Below are 21,572 nucleotides of genomic sequence, written 5' to 3'. Positions count from 1 at the left end.
GTGAGTACACACACTGCTGACGAATCTTGACTAGAATTGACCATTACCGATCAGTCATGCACATATGTGACCCGCTACAACAAAAGGTTCCGAAAGTCGAGGGAGGTCGATTTTCTGAAAATGACATGATATTATTCCCTTACTCTTCCGCTTTAATTTCTATAACACGACTCTCAAAAGTACTTGGCTGCAGAGATATTGATGATTTTATGAGACCATGTTGAGGGGCATAGGAAATCAGCGTTTCAAGAAAACCGCCTTCAATGTTTTCTTTCCGATGCAATCGTGATCAAGGAGAGATAAGGCAGTTTTCACCTCTTGACAATGGAAGGTCCGCTCATAGCAACCTCCGCGATGTTAATTGAAGCTTAGTGCCAGCAGTCTATGCACGACCAATCAGTAACCAGGATGCCACGCACTGACCAATAAGATCGTTCCCTCGTTGCTAGGGGCAGAGTCTATCTGCGGCGCTAAATCCAAATCTTCAGACACGTTTCTGTTCTGTTGAAAGTCAGAAAATCATGGCCCGGAAAAACGCTAATTTCTTGCCTTTCCTTTGATCATTTAGCTTCGAAATTTTGGCAGATGATAGACGAAACATTTGACTACAACATTATGCCAACAACGGAAATTTGATGGTTTTGACCGATTTCGATGATCTAACTTCAGACTTAATTTTCTCGGCTCAGTCGTCAGCGACTTTCGGATCCTTTTGTTGTGGAGGGTCACATATTCACTTGATGGATGCAATTGGGGTTTTCAAATGTATCCCGGTGGGCCACGAATGACTTCAGATCAATTTAATCAACTGAAGGTTTCCACCTGTTTTCCCATATTAAACAGGTCTTTAAACTTTTTGTGCCAATTTCAAACAGTTTCTAGCAATCAAGTATTGATTCATGAAGTGAATAGAATCTTGTATGCTTTCAATGTGTTTTCCAGTCTCTTTTATACACAGAGATATGTTCATATCCATGCAGGCAACTTTGTTCTGTCTCGTTGGCCTGTCTCAGTGATGAAGGATTTAACCGTCACATCGCAGACCACTTAAGAAATTTCTTCGGAGCTGTTCCTAGTTCCATGATCTCATGAATATTTTCATTTATTTCAGGTGTCAAGTGGTGTGAAAGCCATCCACCATGTTTGTAGTCTTTGTAAACAGACTGCTTTTCATCCAACCATGTTCAATGTAGTCTTTGTAACCAGACTGTTTTTGATTTTTCACACTGCACCAGAGTTCATCACCAGTCTGCTAGATAACTTCCCTGATGATTTCAACAGTGGAATTCATAAACTCATCTCCCCCCCCCCCCCTGGAATTTGGTGTTATGTATTGTCAGGCAGCCAATCAAATCTCTGTGCAGTTTCTAAATTGCTCTCTTTTTGAAACACAAACATGGCAACTGGTTACTTCCCTTGAAAACTATGACATTCTTTTTTTTTTCCTCTTAAAATCCAGATCAGAGCTATATGTTACATTGCAAGCATTGTAATGTGTCCATTGCCATAATTTTGGATGGATTCCAAAATTTGATTGTTATGCAGTATGCTCTATATAAACACATTTGTTTTGTTTTTGATGTCTTTGCCTTTATGGTGCTATTCATAAATGACTAGTAGTTGATAGATTTTAATAACCAAGTAGGTGGTGCAGACTTACTTTACTGAGAAAAGTGTACAGGGCATCAGACAGGATGTACATGTACATTGTGTGTACAGTAAGTCTTACTGATCGATTCTAACCCAGGCCAAAAGATTAGGCATGGAGCTGTGCATCATAATAAACCACAAGCTAGGTAGAGTGTGAAGTTGTGAACTCTAAATCTACAGTACATTGTATGTACAGTAATCACGCCCAAAAGTTATCAAGTGTCGAGGATCAGAGTCTGAAGCAGAGACTAGACGAGGGGAGGTTTCTTTTTTGTGACACGCATGTGTCATTTCCTCCCAGTGTTTGGGGCTTCATATCTCATTGAGAGGATACAGTGGGCCCTTCTAGATTACGTCCCTTGACCACAGAATAAGCATGGATTGATTCATGCCGATTGCCAAATCACCTCAAGGAAAATGCAGAGTTCACATTTGTGGAATAACTAGGGCATGGACAGGCAGTTGTTTTTGTGCTGTCATCGTGATGATACAGTTTTTCAATGAATGTAAAGTCAAACACATAATAAAAAGCCAAATATCTGCAAATATCTGTCTCTAATCAGTGAACAGAAAGCAAAGCAGTTACTTGCTTCTCAGCATGATATGTAAAAGCCGATATCTATTTCAAATCGATGAATGAAAACCCAAATAAACTACTTTGCGAACTTGCTCTATTCACTGAATATCACCATTATCATTTTTTGGGGCAGGTGAATTGGGGGTGGATTCACAATCTCTGTTTCTTTAAAGCACTCTTCTATTTTCCTTGAAGATTGCATTGATATGACAATTGTACTGCAACAGGTTTGTGGTTGAGGTTCCCCTTGTAAGGCAACTGCGTCATCTTCCAATTAACTGTTACACTTGCTCATCTTTTCTGACTGCAGCTAGTTACGTAGTAAGGCAGTGAAAGTATTGACACAACTGCTATCCTGAACATAAAGGGCCATCAATCATTCTGTGTAGACCGGGAAATAAAACAAGCGTGAAACAAGCATCCCTGGCACATGCGCTTGTTAGCATGCACTCTCATCAGTATTTTGACTGTTAAAGTGTACGTAATCTGTCACACACTACACTCATTAGAGCTGTCAAAATTTGCATAATATACACAGTAGATTTATGCTTTCATTGCACATTCCAGCCATAATGTGCGTTATGTATCAACATTTCATGATCATAATACTGCTTTGTGAACTGATTGTAAAGCTCACTGACCAGAGCGTTTCCCCCTCTTTCCCATGCTGGAAGATTGATTCTTCAAACCTAATGAGGAAGTGATTTGAATAGGGACCCCTACAGGTGCCAGTCAAAAAGATTTATTATAGAATGGGTAGCGAGAATCCTGCGATCTCATTGGTCGAGAGCTATGTGTTGATTTTTACTGGCCGCACGCTGAGTCACAGTGGTAAACATGTTATCGCGCACTTGTAGCAAGAGTACGCCAACTTGTAACAAAGATTCGCGCACTAAGCAAGCGTTCACGCATCCAGTACGAGACGCCTATTGGCTAAAACAACCATGCATCAGTATTTACTGATGCATGGCTGGCCGTGTGTCCAGTAAAAACTGACGCATGGTTTGTGTATGCCAAGCCAAAAGGAAATGCATTCAGTAATTTTGTCATCGGTTAACACGATAGCAAAATGGGTTTTTGGCAAGAAAATTACCCATTCTATAAATCAGATGACGCACATGTCTTTTCGTGCGTCAGTCGGAATATAGTGTGCATGCGGTAACTATGGAATTTAGCCTAAACCCACTCGGCTTCGCCTCGTGGGTTAAGCATTCCATAGTTACCTTATGCACACAATTCCGACTGACGCACTCAGACCTGTGCGTCATTTGTATACTGTACAATTGTATAAGCTGTCATTTTCGCGAGGGTTTAATTTTCACGAATTTCGTGAATCACAGTTGGATGGCGAATTTAACAACACGCAAAAATGTCTCAATGCACCTTGTTAAATACCTAAGTGTCGGCGTCATTTCGCAAAAACAACATCTCGTGAAAATGTCTATGGCCTTGTCATTCGCGAAAATATCTGTACGTGAAAATAACAGCGTATCAGTGTCTCATGGGATTTATGCTATACTGTGATGGTATACACCGATATGTATGTTGAGAAGTGTTCTATGGCGATATTGTTTTGCTAGGTCTTTCATGTGTTGAATGAATTCTCTGCATAGAGATTTATTGTTAATATTCATCTCATTGATTCTTCAAATTTATATGCAGGTTAAGAGTTTGAGGCACTCATATTTAATGTGTACCTGCTATTTGCTCACTTTTGATACTCATACCTTACAGGGATGGTACAGTATTGGTGGAGGTGAAAATTGGGCTTTACAAACGTAACCTTTTTTTGCGAGATACCAATAAAACACTTACGAAATAGTATAGAGCATACCATTTTAAGAAGAATTCAAAGTTTATTTGTGGGAAGATGAAATTTGGGTGTGAAATAGCTGAAATGTCCAACACAAAGTAAAACGAAACGATCACACTTTATTAGGATCACTCTGTTTTGGATATCTCAGCCATTTAAAAATCATTTTTCATCAAATAAACATTGAAATCATCATGGAATTACATGCTCTTTCATATTTCATGAAATCTATTTCTCACTATCTCACCAAAAAATGATAAAAACTTGAAGTTAAGTCTCAACCAAAACTAAACGATCCTTTTAAAAGTGAAAATTTATTAATTTCATTCGTTACAATGTTTATCCGCTTTAGTTTCTGAATTGTAGTGAGGTTAATGTCAAATGATGTGCTAGATGTGTATGTGTATTTTTAGTTTAAAAATGGTTTTGAAATGGCTGAGATATTCTAGTGCAAAGCGAAACAAAGCTCAGTTCTAATAAAAGATGGGTGCCACCTTTTATTAGAACCTCTTTATTTGTTTTTTTTAATACCTCCATTTCTAAACTGATTTTTATTGAATGAACTTTGAATAACTTTTAGAATTGTATGCTCTTTAATATTTTGTAGTGGTTTTTAGTTATCTCACAAAAAGTTAAAACCTGATTCCCCATCTCAACCAAAACTATACCATCCCTCTTAAGTTTAGTTGACTCTTCATATTTTCAGTTTGGAACCCATGTAAATATTTTGTCATTGAAGTTTGACTGATTTTAGTCAAGAATAAGTTAGATGAAAATATGTCTTATAAAGTAAAGGTAGTTACCATTCCATCAACTAGATTATGATAAAAGTTTTAGAGGAAAAAAAAATAGAGAAAAGTTTTTTTTCCCCCTCCCCCCTCCCTCCCCCTTTATGGGGTATGTTTCATCTCATGTCTTTCATGATATCATAGTGGGTTGAGTCTCACAACTTGTACCATCCATCACTGTGATTTACAGGCAGTCCTTCCACCCCCCCCCCCCCCCCCACTGATTTACAAGCATGGCACCGTTAATAAATTTATGAGCGTACAAATGTAGCAGCAAGTGCAGAAATAGCTAAACAAGTTTATGATATATACTATCCTAAACTATATGGTCTGCAGTTTCACCAAGGAGCTATGGGTCTGTAATAGCTCCTTGGTTTCACAAACCATTCACAGTGGGTCATTCTCTGTTTCATAGTTTTACTGACCTCTCCGAACTGACGTCAAAGATGCAGGTTTGGTTTTAAATGATACTAATAGTGGTCAAAAGTATGTTTGTTTCGCACATTTCCAGTGACTGAGACTTGCGTTTCGATGAGGATGACATACAATATCATCACCTTTAAATACGAGTTATAAATGACCAAACAAAGGAGGTAAAATACTATATTTTATCCTGAGATGATAATGACAATCTCCACAATTGGTAGATACTACGTCAGAGAATGAGGAGATACATTATTGCAGATGCTCACTCTCACTTGTCATAGATATGGTGATGTGTGTGGTTTTTATTACCTCTTGAGAATATCGATCGTGTAGTTGACGTCCCTTTACGTGAATCATGCATTGTGTTAATTGTTTAGAGTTGGCCACCATGGGCCCTTCATATGACAGTGAGTGGTCTGCAGAGAAGATGGTTGTATTGTTGTAGCTTTATAGAACTCAGTGTAGAGCTGAATGGCAACTTAATACAATGCATGGTTTGTTGTCATGATGTGCTTTATAAATGTGACCGTGCACCTCAAAACGAACATAAAGTCGCACACACTGATTTTGCGTGAGGACTGAAAATAAGTGAAATGGGTCAACCTAGCCGAACTTCACTTTTTCATATTTTCTGAAAGAGCGGGTCTTCTTTTACATTATGCTAAAACTTGGTATCATAAAACGGGCAGGAATGTGTGTTTTTTAGTAGTTTATCTCGAACATTTTTGGTAGAATAGTGTGATTAGGTGTGTCTTTAGAATCCCTTTTTCATTTCTGAAAAACCTTGTCCACACTCTTCACTTTCAACTCTAATAACTTTTGAAAGTATAGTGCTACTGCTTTGAAAATTGGCATTAATTATGGACAGAATGTGCTAATGAGGCATGCATAATTTCGCTTTATTCTGATAATCCCTTCATTGTTGTTACTCTCGTGGTTTACTTCCTGTTTTTTGTCCCGTTCATCGCACAGCCAGCACGGTTTGGTAAAGATTTAGTGCTTGAGTAGACACTGTACTTCAGAGCCTCTTTTCTCAGTTCACGCTTTTCCTGAGTTTGTGCTTTTTTTCCAATATTTAGATAGGTTAGCAGAGTCCATTTGATATGAGTTATACATCATTTTAAAGCTTAAAGTCTGTTCTTTCAGAATATGGTCTTAACTAAAAATTCATTTCTGGCGACTTTTTGTTTGTTTTGAGGTGCAGAGTCACAAATGCACTGTGTATATAGTGTAAAATTGTATGTCTTCTAATGGACCTCTGTAGAAAAATAGACTTTGGCAGTTAACTGCTCATCACTGTCTTGTTTTGATTTGTATTTTTTACTAACCAGTGATAGTGCTAAATACTGCATTTGTTTTTCATACACAGTAATTTCCCTTTTTTGGGGTTTTACGTCAGGGACAGGTATTTCCTGTGTCAGGATATTGTAATTTATGAGCATATCTCCCTATTGTTTTTTGAATCAGGACTTTCTGAGAATTTCGCAAGGGGTTAAATTGGTGAAGGTTGAGCACAGTAATGAATGGATATGTACATATGCGTGCGCGTTACATTCATATCAAGATCCATTTTGCATGTTTAAATTTGTGAATAGCACCCAACTTGCAAAATGTGCAAAAATACAAACTTCACAAAATATGAAGTGTATAGCTAAAAGTGTCATAGCCCTAGATGTGTTGTAAATTAGGGCCTACATCATATACAAAACTTGCAATTTTATCTATAATGACTTTGCTGTACTGCATTTTTAGCATACGAAAGTTACAAGGCTTTGAAAACAGGATGTTTTCCAAAACCACGCATGGGATGTGGTCTCAGAATAGTGTGACAGACAGGGGGTTTGCGCTGCGGTACACAAGAGTTAAAAATTGCATGTTTCATTGACAGCCCATAGAGTCTGTGATACAGCTGTTGTAAGGAATGTTGTTGGTTCACAGTTGGCAGGGAGACTCATTTCAAAGGCTTAAAAACCCACAAATTCAGGTGCAAGAAACATGTTAATGTGTCTAAAAACAGACAAAAACATATACTGTAGTATTAGGGTCAAACTAGAGAGCCAAGAAGAGCCTATTAATTACCAGGTGAGTTTGATTTGCTGATGCATAAATCTAATAAGGAGAATGAATCCCAAATATAGAATGTGAATTGAGGGAATGCCACAGTATTAATAGAATATTGTCAGTGAAGTTTGTGAGGAAAATCAAGCAATTCATTTAGAGTTATGATTTCTTTAAGTTTTGGTGCAACCGTTGCTGGATAAGAAGACTATATTACTTGTGATGTCATGTATTAACAACATTACAAGGAATATAAAGAAATTGCACATGTATAATTTTAGTTTCTATATCTAGCATATTAAAAGAGCTTATGACTTCCATTAGCCTCTTTCAGAAAGCAGGGAGATGATATTACCCTAATTTCAGCAACAAGTCATTGGAATGTGTACATGCCACAAAAATGAAATTTTGTGGAATTTTCCATTTAATAATTACAATGTATGCTTTCTTTATATCATCGTCCATGTGTAATATCATAGACTGTTGTAGTCTTCTGATCCAGCGATGGTGGCACCTATGCTTTAAAAACTTTTGAACAGATTGTCTGACCGTTTTCAAATTTTGCTGATGTGTTCTCTTATTTTGATGCATTCCTCAATTTCACATAAAAATATGTGTGGGTAACATTTCCCTTAAGAGCTGCTTGTTTCATTGACATGCCATGGAGTCTGTGATACAGCTGTTGTATGGAATGTCATAATGGTTCACAGTTGGCAGGGAGACTGTTTCAAAAGCTGAACAACCCATGACTTTCTACGGCGCAAATAGAAACATGTTTCTCAAGCTTTAATTTCTAACATGGCATTTTTACTGGACCATCTGAAAATAGACAAAGACATGGTGTAAGGACTGGCTAAAAGCCAAAAAGAGCCTATCACCAGTTTAACCCATTGAGGACAAGTCCCAAGTATACTTGGGCAAGTGTCTGATGGGAAATGCGTGTTGTAGCAAAATCAGCCTGTCCTCAATGGGTTAATGTTCATACACATGATTGTACAATGTACATTTAATTGATTGGTTTAATAGTTAGTATGTTGTATAATGATTATGTGTTCCATATCATGTACATTATCTTTTTTTGTCTTATTTCTTTATCATTTCTTAATTTATTTGTTTATTTATGTGTTCATTCGTTCATTGATTTATTCATCTGGCTTTAGATATTTATGCATATCTATTTATCTACCATTTTTGTATCTGTCATGTTCTCTTATAAATTTTTAGAACAATGATGGTTGGTGGAAGGCTCGATGTGGAAACAAATCAGGACTCATTCCAGGCAATTATGGTGAGTTTCCACAAAGATTACTCTGATTGGAGAGTATAAGAATTTCATTTTGTTCAATTAGTAAGATTTTGACTTCAGAGACTGTTAGCATGGTTTGTAGAACCTTTCCTGTGGCTAATACACACTTCCACTGGCATGGACCATTAAATGGCTACTACCCCATCTGTGGTGAGTTTTATATAGTGACAATCTAGGGTAGCTCGCAGAACCATGCCGGCTAAACTCTTTGTACAATGAGCATTCATCTATCGTGAATGACGAAGCCATTTTACTTTAAAATGATTAAGCAGTTCCTGGCATACAGACTTGCCAAAGGGATGCACTAGAAAGTAAAGCAGTACAGTTTATAACCAAGTATAAAAGGACATCAATATACATCTGTGAAGGTATACACATGTATGTATCCGTTAGGTCTATAAAGAAAACTATTGTTATTTTTCCAAATCAATAGCTGTCATGAATAAATGCAGTAATCTGAGCAAATACTTCGGGTTATGAAACAACCTTCTAAACACAAACTTACACTTTATTCCTAGTGTGATTTAATTTTTATGGGAAATAATTTTATTCTTAAAAAAAAAAGAACCTTGCGTAAGTATGCAAATTATGTGAAAGATCAAGGAGAAGCATTCTCATGACCTACATTCCAAGTTTTGCTTATAATCTGTATTTTTGGATGAAATTTTATCTACGCTTTTGTGAGTTACCATATATACATGTATATGCCATACATTTAGCGAGTTTAAATTTTCACAAATCAGAACTTTCCGACAATTTCAGTCTCGTGTGGTGAAATTTGTGAGTGGTTAAATTTGTGATCATAGAGTACAGTAATGAACGAAGGAATGTACATGTGCACTTCGCATTCATGTCAGGATCAGACTGTATATTTTCACATGTTGCTAAATTCAAGAGTAGCACCCAACTCACGAAATTCATGAAAATGAAAGCCCCACAAAATATATGGCATATAAACATACAGCATCTGGTTCCAATTTTGATTGCAGTTGAAGAGAGCATGGAGTCCGTAGACTACCCTCTGCATGAAGCGGCAAAACGTGGAAATATTTCATTTCTGGAAGAGTGTTTAAACAACAAGGTAGGTACACAGAAATCAATGATTTGTTTCTTGTCATTCTTTGGTTTGTGACTGTCATCCTGTGGAAGGAAACACTCATATACTGCCAGGCAAGGACATTATTTATGTCGGATGGCAGACATACCAGTCGCATGTATAATTATCACAACTAATTATAATCATTTTAGATATCAAAAATTCCTCTCGATTCCTCACAAGGGCAACATTTGTGAAATCTTTGTCTAGATTGACACTCCGTAACAATACAGTATATGTCCCCAAAGAAATTACAATCAAATTTTTGCATTGAAAATTCCCAATATGATTAAACTGTCTAAATGCTACTTCAGGTTCTTGAGAAATAACATCTTAGCTCTATTTTGCCGAAAACAGAAAACCCCATTCAATTTGGTTTAAAAGTGGTCACGGAGAAAAATGTATCATTGTAAAGCATGTCTTGAGTCCGATTCTTCCAAGTTTAGCACCTGGATGCTCTTGGAATTGCATATTCTTTATGTGTTAACACAATAGCCTGAACTTGGAGGGAAAAGGTTCCTGACATGCTCTTAAGATTTCTCGTTTCTCTTTGACCACTGGAGCAAATTGAATGGGGTTTTCTGTAAGATGTGGGCAATGAGTTATAGTTTCATACCCTGAAATTGTATTTGAATTGATTCACTGCTTTCAAAGTTATCATTGCGGGGGATCCCATTGTAATTTTTTGTGGGGACATACGGTACAATACTTGATGCAATCATTATACCATGGAGCGATAGTCACTTGCCCCTGCCTATGCACCAAGTTTCAATCGCCAATTCAATTCAATTCAATTCAAAAGTGTATTTATTTCCATCATCAAAAAGAAAAGAAAAAGTTGACATAATCCAAAGTGATACAATTTTTTCATTTTTCTTACACTCGTCTGATAAAGGATTTTTTTTTTTCAAATACAATATAAAGTATATGCATGAATGATATCATAAAAAAGAAACAATGGATGAAAAAGAAACAATGCACTTTGCCAATGCATGCATGCATAATAGCATAGTTCTTCACCCACTGTACATGCTTATGTGTGGCTGATGAGTAACACTTTTGGATACATTAGATCCAATAAAAGTTAGAAGCAATAAGCGTTGATCGTGAACGTCTCACTAGAATATACAAACAGACAAAAGACATGCATGGAATCCATATATGCTAGATCAATTCTGTAATTGCCAATATTTGTTCGGGTTTTACATGTATGTATCAAAGAAAAGGTACATCAGTGTCATGGATCATATCAAGCAAATGGAATTCTATCAATTTTCTATTTTGTGATATCAGATACTTTGTGTAATATGCCCACTGTATAATCATTCTCGTATTGTATTTAGGATACTACAAGTACCTCAGTTTAGATTGACCTTCATAAATGTTGATTAAATCTACATGACAAGGCCACATGTGAATTTTATGGGTTCTTCCCCTCTCTCATAACTAGACAGCATGCTTATTCATGTCTGGAGGTATACAGTGTACTTCCCTCCTATCCCACCCTCTCCATTCACACTTACTCAGCCCCTCCATCACCCCCTCCCCCTATCATGGCAGATGACCTGGGGAGAGCAGTGTTAGCACTGAAGAGTCTACCCTGGGTTGATAAGATGATGATGATGATGATGATGATGATGTTGATGATGATGATGATGATGATGATGTGGATGATGATGATGATGATGATGATGATGATGATGATGTGGATGATGATGATGATGATGATGATGATGATGATGATGATGATGATGTTGATGATGATGATGATGATGATGATGATGTTGATGATGATGATGATGATGTTGATGATGATGATGATGATGATAATGGTGGTGGTGGTGGTGGTTCTCTCTCTTCTTGTTGTTGTTATTGTTATCATCATCATCATTATCACCATCAGTATTATTATTATCAATATCATCATGGGGACACTGTTGCTTAGTGGATAAGAATGTTGACTTTCAATCAGAGGTCCCGAGTTCAAATCCTGTCTAGTACCTACGTCCTTGGACAAGGTGTTTTGACCCACCATGTCCCTCTTGACCCAGGAGTATAGATGCGTACCTGGCAATGCTAGGGGAATAACAATGAAAGGGCCCTGTGGTAAAGCAGTGACAAGACTGAAAAGGCTGCCATGGACAAAGAATATACCATAATATCATCATCATCACCATTACCATCGTCATCATCATCATCATCATCATCATCATCATCATCTTCATCATCATCCTCATCATCATCCTCATCAACCTCATCTCCATCATTCCTACTACTACTACTACTACTACTACTTCTACTACTTCTACCTGCTACTATCAATGTAACCAGTGTTATTGCTGTAATTAGTAAGTGGATCTACTAGAAGTATCATAATGATGATCATCTTCTTTACTACCCTAATCTGTAATTATCATTGCACTCTTCTGTGACTTGCAGGTGTCAGTCAACAGCCTGGACAAGGCCGGAGCCACACCCCTTTACTGGGCAGCCCACGGAGGTCACATCGAGTGCATGAAGTCACTAATATCTCGGCCAAACTGCCAGATAAATGTCCAGGTATGGTCCCTGTCATCCCCCCCCCCCCCCCCCCCCCCCCCCAAGCCAAGGGCAGAGTGTGATAGCGCCCTCTGGTGTTCAGTAAGACTATTTGTTTTGGGTGTTATTGCTTTTTTTTTTGCTGTCCCACTGGCACTACATTTGCTATGACTAGTTGCATGATGAGCTACATTAGTAAGTTGCATGTTATGTTTCCTTCCAGATTTGTAATGCATTCATTGCCTGGTGGTGCAGAGTGTGTAACTATCTACTGTAGTAGTTCACATTGTTTCATTAACCTGTTGAGTACGAGTCCCGAATTCACTCAGGGTGTGTGTCAATGGGAAATGCATGTTGCAGCAAAATCAGTCCGTCCTCAACGGGTTAATCCAACAAGCAGAGCTGCCAACTAGTATGTGGTTTATTAGTTTGTTTGTTTTTACAGCTGTTCCATCATATATAAGAAAATATATTTCATTGTTAAAGGAAAATATTTTTTGTGGAATTTGATATCGTGTGATCAATAGTGCACTTTCAATCTTGAAACAAAAATCATGACTGTTCCTTGTGAAATGTGTATTTTGCTTCTTTTTTTTTTTGCTGTACATCAGTATGTTGTTTTTTTAAGAGGTTTGCAGCTCTGTGTAAACTGTTTGTTCAAAGAATGCTGCAGCTATGTGTTCACTTCTTTATATCTATCTACCTATCTTCATGTATTCAATTTAATTCAATTCAATAGTTTATTTATTATTCATGTATCTATCAATTTACATTATAGGTGGATAGATAGATAGATAGATAGATAGATAGATAGGTAGATAGATAGATAGATAGATAGATAGATAGATAGATAGATAGGTAGATAGATAGATAGATAGATAGGTAGATAGGTAGATAGATAGATGAGTAGATAGATAGGTGTTGTCTCACCTATCTTCCAGTATTTTTAATTCTTATGATTTAGAAGAGATGCATTATTTCAGTCTTTAGCCAGCAAAATTAACACTCTCTATGATGTTCAGGTACTGTGAAAGTGGATATTTTCGGATGATTAATTTTGGGTCAATATTTGCATGCTTTTGTTTTCGTGCTAGTTTCTGGTTGCGCGAAATGCTCAAAAATTTCAACCCCATGAAAGTTTCCACTTTACAGTACAGTACTTTGTATCTTGTTAAGCTGGCTGCAGTGTTTCTAAATCTGCTAAAGAGGGTGGTGGTGTTGGTGGGGGGGGGGGGGGGGGGGGGAGGAATCCACCATTTTTGTACTGCAGTGTGCATTCACCATCATTCACATCATATGTTGTGGTTAATGGCACATATCCTTCAACCCGTTGAGGATGAATTGATTTTGCTATGACACACGTTCTCATAGACGCCTGCCTGAGTATACTCCGGACTAGTCTTCAGAGGGTTAATCTTCTGGAACTCAAAGCCCATTGCAGAAATGGGTCATAGCCAATTTGCTGATAATAAAACTTTATGTGATAATGATTAGGATGGCCAGTGATGTACTGTTTATGGACCGTGATGTTAACAAGAATTCGTTTTATTGAAGAAATGATGTACACGGTCAAAGAGAGAGGAAAGAGAGACAGAGAAAAAAAGAATTAATCATCATTATCGAAGCATCTGTGTGTTCACCAATTGTTGGTGTCTGTTGCAATTCAATTCATTTTTCGAAATGGGATGAAAAGTGCCTTTGGTGATATGGGTCGTTTCCTCGCAACTGTTGAATGCTTACAGTTTCTCTCAGTGAGCTTATAATGCACATATTTGGAGCCTTTTTGTTTGTTTGTTCTTACTGTGTAAAGAGTACAAGTATTTTCATGAAATGAATTTATTAATCATCATTTCAATGAATTATTGTGCATATTTATGCCCTAATGACAGCATTTAACCTCGTTGCCTGGCCTGTACCTCAAGTAAGGTTTCTTCCATGATGGAAATTAGCATTTGGTGTAATTGCATTTGGTCTATACATCTATCCCATTTGGAACCAGGATTCTGAGGTTTAACTCAGGATATATACTGCAAGCATCAGTAGATAAATGATCTGTGGAGTTAATGATGGCATTGCAGAGTTAGCTGAAACAGTTGGATGAGAGGGACTGGACAGTGACACACACATACACATTTTCGTATGCTGCACCACCACACCTTTCACACTCGTGTAAACACAGCTGCAAGCAGTTCAGTAGACATTTCAGGGTCTAAAGGATTGAGATTATGACTTTGTTACAGGTCTTCTAGGATTTGGGGGTTGGGATAAGGGACAGGGCTAAAGACTGTGGTATAATGAGGTGTTTAGGAGGAACAGACATCTTACCCATAAATCTAGAGTTCTAAGACAAAATGAGGAAGAGACTGTGGCTGCGTTTATCTAACTTAAGAGAGAGAATCACGTTTCAAAACGCGTTTGGAATGGTGTTTGCGAACGTGGTTTGAAACGTTATTCTGGGGGTGCCGCGTTTATCTAACCATCATACAATCGCAATTCGAGTGTTGTCACTGCGCAGCTACTTTGCGCCGTTCGACCTGGGAAGTAAAGGTCAACCGCGTACCAGCAAACGTGCCTCATCAGTCACACACGAATAATGGTAGAAAACAAACCCGGAAACAGCTGGGATTTGACCTTGAGATATAAACACGTTTCAAAACGGCATTGCGTTTATCTACTCACAGAACGGCGATCGTGGTATCAAACACGTTTCAAAACGCCTCTTTGTGAAGAAGAATAGTGTATAAGCTGTTATTTTCACAAGGGTTAATTTTCACTAGGGTTAATTTTCTCAAGTGTTAATTTTCGTGAATTTTTGCGTGTCATGGATGGACCGTGAATTTAACAACACGTGAAAATGTTTACAGTGCACAAGGGTAACAGTAAACATGTAATAACCTCGGTGTCAATTCACGAAAACAACATCTCTCGAAAATGTCTGTGACCTGCTTATTCGCGAAAATATCTGTACGCGAAAATAACAACTTATACGGTAATACTGTATACGCCGAATATTTCGCGAGGTTTTTATTTTCGCGAATTTCGCGAGTCAGGTGCTATTCTGATTTTGACTCTGATCCCGATGTGAATGTGACATACGCGTGTACACTTCTCCTTTCAGTTCCAGGCTCCACGGTCGCGAATTTCACCACTCGCGAAATCGTCGGGAATTCCTGATTCGCGAAAATTTAGACTCGCGAAATATATGGCGTATACAGTATCTAACTCTTGCAGATTGCTGTTCTGACCTTGCATAGTATTCTTGATCATGTGTGTGTGTGTGTGTGTGTGTGTGTGTGTGTGTGTGTGTGTGTGTGAGTGTGAGTGTGTGTGTGTGTGTGTGTGTGTATGTGAGTGTGTAGTGTGTGTATATTTAAAGCCAGTTCGTAGTTCTACTTTGTGCATGAGCAGAAAAAGGTCATTGGTACCAAAACGCATGATGGTTTTTAAATTCACGGAGATAAGCATCTGTCATATATAATGATTATTCATGCAATCCTTGTACATGATACTTGCCATTACATCCACCTGACTGCAAACCTGGTATTTGGCATTACGAATATAAACATGTTTTAATCCATTCAATACAAAACAAAGAAATGGATGCTTCCCCCGAGGGTTGTTTGACGGACCATTCTGGTCACCTGGTCTCGCTGTGCAAGATCATTTTTTGTTTAACATGAATTCCATAAATCGTTATGCCGGGCAAACTATACCGGTACGCATTATGTTGCTTTGAATATGAGTGAAGTGCCTAACCAACTAAGAAAATAGAAAGGTCATTTGTACCAACGTGCACATGAGCTAATTACGAACTGGCTTATTGATAGACCACATATTACATAATGTATTATCTGATAAATGTTGTGTTTCTATTCACCTTGTGTTTCTTGTCTCTGTTGATGCTCAGAATAAGATTGGTGACACAGCTCTGCATGCTGCAGCTTGGAAGGGCCACAAGGAGGCTGTGCAACTTTTGCTGGAGAAAGGTGACAGCAGTCTTGTGTCCCTGTTGCTTGGCAACCCATAGTCTTTGTTCCAGGCAATATTAAGTTACTATAAAGAATACAAGCAACTCCTGTTATAATGAAGTCCTCTGGACCAGTACTCTTCTTTTGCTATAAATATATGGAAATTTTGTTATTGCCAAATGATAACGTATACAAGTATAAAGATATTGGATAAATAACTTTGGGACCTAAGTTTTTACTTCACTTTGCCTGTTGAAAAGACTGCCTCTATCTTTCACCTTGTGTGAAATCTTGTACCATCACACTCGTGACCATTTACTATTTGTATACTGTGTGTGTAAAAGTAAAAGTTGATGCCCATTATAGTCTAATTTGGGCATGTCAGAGAAGTTGTTTCTCAGAAACAAGTGAATTTTTCATGATTTTGGCTTTGATGTTTCATCCCTCGCCCGCCACAGATTTTGCTTTAAATATCTGGTGGTGTCGTTACACCACCACTCACTCAGTGTTATGAATGTTCCAATATTGATAAAAACATTTATGATATTTCTTGAAATATTAAAAACAAATTCATCAGATCAATCCCCCCACTGCATTAGGTTTAATAAGTGCTCATTGATTTTCCGTCAGCATTTGAAGTTCTGGTGGTAAAATGCTCATGCATCTATCATGTGAATTTTAGATATTAGATGAAAAGGGCAGACAAACACACAAAACAAGAAATTGTTGTAGTACAGCTACTCAGTCTCACCTTGAGTGCCTCAGCTCTTTGAGTGTAGCTTTTAATTGTTTGATGTTCAATGTTCTTCACATAAGTTTATACTCCATCAACAGTGCCAAGACTCTTGAGTGTATCAAATTTCATAGTTTGATGTTCTTTACGCTGATAGGTGCCAGGACAGACCTGAAGAATAAGGACAAGAAATTCCCGCAAGATCTTGCCTCAAGAGACCCCGCCACGGCAGCCCTTCTCATTCCACAAAGGAGTAAGTTTTGTTAGTCTTGTAGGGTTCTTTTTACAGTGGAGGAGTTCCCTTCTGTGAACACAAGGCAAGGGGGAGATGCTACAAACTGTATTCATGAGGTTAAATTTGTACACGTACTTATTCCTTTTCAGGGCTTTCATCTCTTATAGGTCAAGTGTATCAATGTGCAATATTTTGCAAGCCCACTTTTTTTAATTTCATCTGCAGCTAACCATGAGAGTCAGGACATAAATACTTCAAATAATTCACAAGAGGATATCTTCCAGTTTTATGGTAGTGAAAGTAAAAGGTTTTTTTTTTTGTCTTTCTCTATTTTTTCCCTATTCTTGTAATATGTGATCTGAATATGTTAGATAATTTCCATTCCAATATTCTGAAATTTCAGTAGAATTAAATGGGTAGCACATGGATGGGATTGTCTTTATTTCAAAGAAATCATGGTAAGTATAATTTGACCCATTCTGTTTTGTATGGAGAACAGAAAAAAAAAATAGATGAGCAGGTGTAAGTTTGGCATAATAGAGGGGTTACTGTTAAGATTTTAAAGGCTTAAGGATGTTGTTTCAATTAGGATGTGATGTACTCTTACTCTGACTGAAGCTACCCATTTTTAACCCGTTCCTCCTGCAATTCTATGAGAGCCTCCGATACCCCCAAACGAGATTGTTTTTGTAGGTCGACAGAGAACGGACAGGTTGGTAATCCACCTGTGGGAAAGCAGTCAAGCATTACATGTACCCCCTTTGTCAACATCATGTGCCATCAAACAATAGAAATATCAGTCGGGTGCAAGGTATGAATAGAGCATATGCTGATTGGCTCACAAACTCTTTTTTTTTTACACACAAAAGATGCACCTGAATGGTGTCAGCGAAGCAAATTTCTACTGAGCTCAGCCTTGATTGCTATGCACATCTTCATACGAGTTTAATAGCAAAATAAGGGCGCACTACATTGCAAAGAAGACAAATTATAGTACGATACACACAGTTTTAATAAGGAAGGAAGCTGACATTGCTAGAAGAGACTCTAATCTTTCTATCAAAGTCATTTTTCTGAGCAGCGTAACACAAATAGACATGAATTTTGGCCATGAAACTAGGCACTCTTGTCTACATTTTGGGAACCCGGTATACCAGGTTCCTGTAATGAACAGGTTAAGTATGTGCTATGTTTGGTGTGGGGACCTCTTTTCCCTAGATTGCCTCAAAAGATTACTCAGCTGTATTTTCCATCCCTTTTCCCCCAATTCTGCAGTGATGTACATCAGGCTACATTCTCTTCTAGGATGAAATTCTATGATGAAAAGATACAAAGTCAAGTTTGTGAAATAAATGGAAAAGAGTTAATGAGGCAGAGAAGTAGAACTAATGACACATGTGTGACCTTGGGGGACAAGAGTGGCACACACATAGATAACAACATTTAGATAGATTGATGGATGCATTGGCTGTGAATGGATGGATGGATGGACACACGTATGCAGTAGGTTATTATGTTATATTTTTTTTTCACGAAACACTAGATGCACAGATGGGTAGATTTGTCAGAGATTAATAGGTAGACAGATAATACTATTGTATAGGGATGTATTTGTATATCTCATCTATCTATCCATCTATCTATCTATCTATCTATCTATCTATCTGTCTATCTATCTATCCATCTATCTATCTATCTGTCTGTCTATCTATCTATCTATCTATCTATCTACTTATCTACCTATCTATCTATCTACCTACCTACCTACATGTACCTATCCATCTATCTATCTATCTATCTATCTATCTATCTATCTATCTATCTATCTATCTATCTGTCTATCTACCTATCTATCTATCTATCTATCTATCTGCTAGTAATAGAGAATGACGCACCAATGCAGACTGCTGGATAGATGTAATGATGCCAACTGTTACTATTTTGCAGTATTTTGTACCTTTTTCGCCAAAAGAAATCTGCAGCTTTCATGGAAAAATACTGTTTTTTTCCAAGTTGTATGCCACTCGTGTGTATGGCAGGAAAGACAAAAATACTGTTTTTCCATTAAAAAATTCACCTTTTCAGTCCTCAGAATACTGCATTGCAGTAAACCTATTGAAGACGAGTCCTGAGTCCCGTGTATACTCAGTGACAGACAGGTGTCTATGGGAAATAAGTGTTATAGCAAAATCAGCCCGTCCTCAACGGGTTAACAACATTGGCATCCGTGAATAATGCCAATAGCTACACTAGGTAGGTAGGACAGTACAGAGAATGATATGAAGCTGGATTGACGGATAGATAGTTTGATAAATAGATAGAGGGAAGGAGAGAGAGAGATGCTTTGACGGATATATGTACCAATGGATGCGTTAATTTAAAGAGTAATGGGTGATACACTGCCCGGTATATTCATGAATAGGTACGTGTTGCTTAATGGATAGAAATAGATAAATATTCTTGTAAGTAGTTGATTGATAGATTACCAGATGCACTCCTAGGTGAGTCCATGAAAAGCTGAGAACCTGTACATGTCAAAGATTGTTAGATAAAGTAGGATAGAAGGATAGGTGACAGGATGGATAGAAAGTAGATGAAAAATTGAATGAATAGGCAGATGCAGGGAAGATACAAAGTAAGATAGATGAAGAGATAGGAGAGAGAGAGAAAGAGAAGGTGATGTATAATGATGAATATGTTATCAGTTTAATCACAGTAAAGGGAGAAGCCCTATTATGATGAGATAAGTACTGCCTGTTGGCTGCTGAATAGCAACGGGTGGGAAGAGGTAATTTTATGGTCCAGGTAAATACAAACAAAAAATGATGGGAAGCCAGAGAATGGAGATGGTACAGGAAATATACAAACTCATCATCATCGTCATCGTCATCATCGTCATCGTCATCATCAATCATCATTGTCATCATCATCATCATCATCATCATCATCATCAATCATCATCATCATCATCAATCATCATCATTAAACATCATCATCATCATCAATCATCGTCGTCATCATCATCATCATCATCAATCATCATCATCATCATCAATCATCATCATTAAACATCGTCATCATCATCATCGTCGTCATTGTCGTCGTCATCATCATCATCATCATCAATCATCATCATCATCACTATCATCATCATCATCAACAACATCACCATCATCATCATCATCATCACCACTCTGCCATTGCTGGCCTGCCTCATCTGCTCCCCCCCCCCCCCCCCACTCCAAAGTGAAAGGAGAATTCTCAGTATACAGAAAAAAAAAAAATCAACTCTATGATCACAAGATGTATGCATGTGCCCTTCTTCACGCCCTAGTTGACAACTGACGGCATGCAATATGCATAATGTGGTGTATTTGTGTATGTGTGTGTGTGTGGTCAAATTTTCACTTCATTTTCTTCACTTTTCCCACCTCCGCTTCCTCTCTCATCGTGTCCACCCCATTTTACCCGATATCGCTGCTCACTGTAACTTTCTGGTGAATTTCATGCATTTTTATCCACTCGCAGATGTAAGCGAACCTGTTGTAATCAAACACCACACAAATTGAATTTGGTATCGTATGCAATGTGACCACAATGGGGTTATCTGTAATTTTATTATTTCGGGCATGGTGTATGATTTCACTTTGTATTATGTTTTGATTTGACATGTGTATATGTGACTGTGCACCTCAAAACGAACATAAAGTCGCAGACACTGATTTTGCGTGAGGACTGAAAATAAGTGAAATGGGTCAACCTAGCCGAACTTGACTTTTTCATATTTTCTAAAAGAACGACTCTTCTTTTACATTATGCTAAAAATTGGTATCATAAAACGGGCAGGAAAGTGTGTTTTTAAGCAGTTTATCTCGAACATTTTTGGTAGAATAGTGTGATTAGGTGTGTCTTTAGAATCCCATTTTCATTTCTGAAAAACATTGTCCACACTCTTCGCTTTCAACTCTAATAACTTTTGAAAGGATAGTGCTACTGCTTTGAAAGTTGGCATTAATTATGGGCAGAATGTGTTAATGAGGCATGCTTAATTTCATTTTAATCTGATAATCCCTTCATTGTTGTTACTCTGGTGATGTACTTCCTGTTTTTTGTCCCATTCATCGCACAGCCAGCACTGTTTGGTAAAGATTAAGCGCTTGAATAGACACTGTATTTCAGAGCCTCTTTTCTCAGTTCACACTTTTCCTGAGTTTGTGCTTTTTTTCCAATATTTAGATAGGTTAGGAGAGTCCATTTGATTTGAGTTATACATCATTTTAAAGCTTAAGGTTTGCTCTTTCAGAATATGGTCTTAACTAAAAATTCATGTCTGGCGACTTTTTGTTTGTTTTGAGGTGCAGAGTCACATATGATGTGTGTATGT

The 21,572-nt window shown here is 37.7% G+C and overlaps 1 protein-coding gene across 1 annotated transcript in view; it reads left to right on the top strand.

Annotated features, from left to right (window-relative positions):
- LOC139708596 (osteoclast-stimulating factor 1-like) overlaps window positions 1-21,572 on the top strand; it is a 40,763-nt gene that overhangs the window by 6,639 nt on the left and 12,552 nt on the right. Inside the window, exons 4-8 of the mRNA XM_071620536.1 lie at window positions 8,537-8,600; window positions 9,608-9,699; window positions 12,154-12,273; window positions 16,160-16,238; window positions 17,111-17,206. Of these exons, the coding sequence (XP_071476637.1) occupies window positions 8,537-8,600; window positions 9,608-9,699; window positions 12,154-12,273; window positions 16,160-16,238; window positions 17,111-17,206 (451 nt within the window). The remainder of the gene's footprint in view (window positions 1-8,536; window positions 8,601-9,607; window positions 9,700-12,153; window positions 12,274-16,159; window positions 16,239-17,110; window positions 17,207-21,572) is intronic.

The sequence above is a fragment of the Diadema antillarum genome, unplaced genomic scaffold (genome assembly GCF_040938485.1).
Source record: "Diadema antillarum isolate AM-2024a unplaced genomic scaffold, OU_Dant_1.0 seq00001354_RagTag, whole genome shotgun sequence".
Classification (NCBI taxonomy): Eukaryota; Metazoa; Echinodermata; class Echinoidea; order Diadematoida; family Diadematidae; genus Diadema; species Diadema antillarum.
Note: the sequence above shows the minus strand (reverse complement) of the source record. Positions and strands in the feature narration are given on the sequence as shown.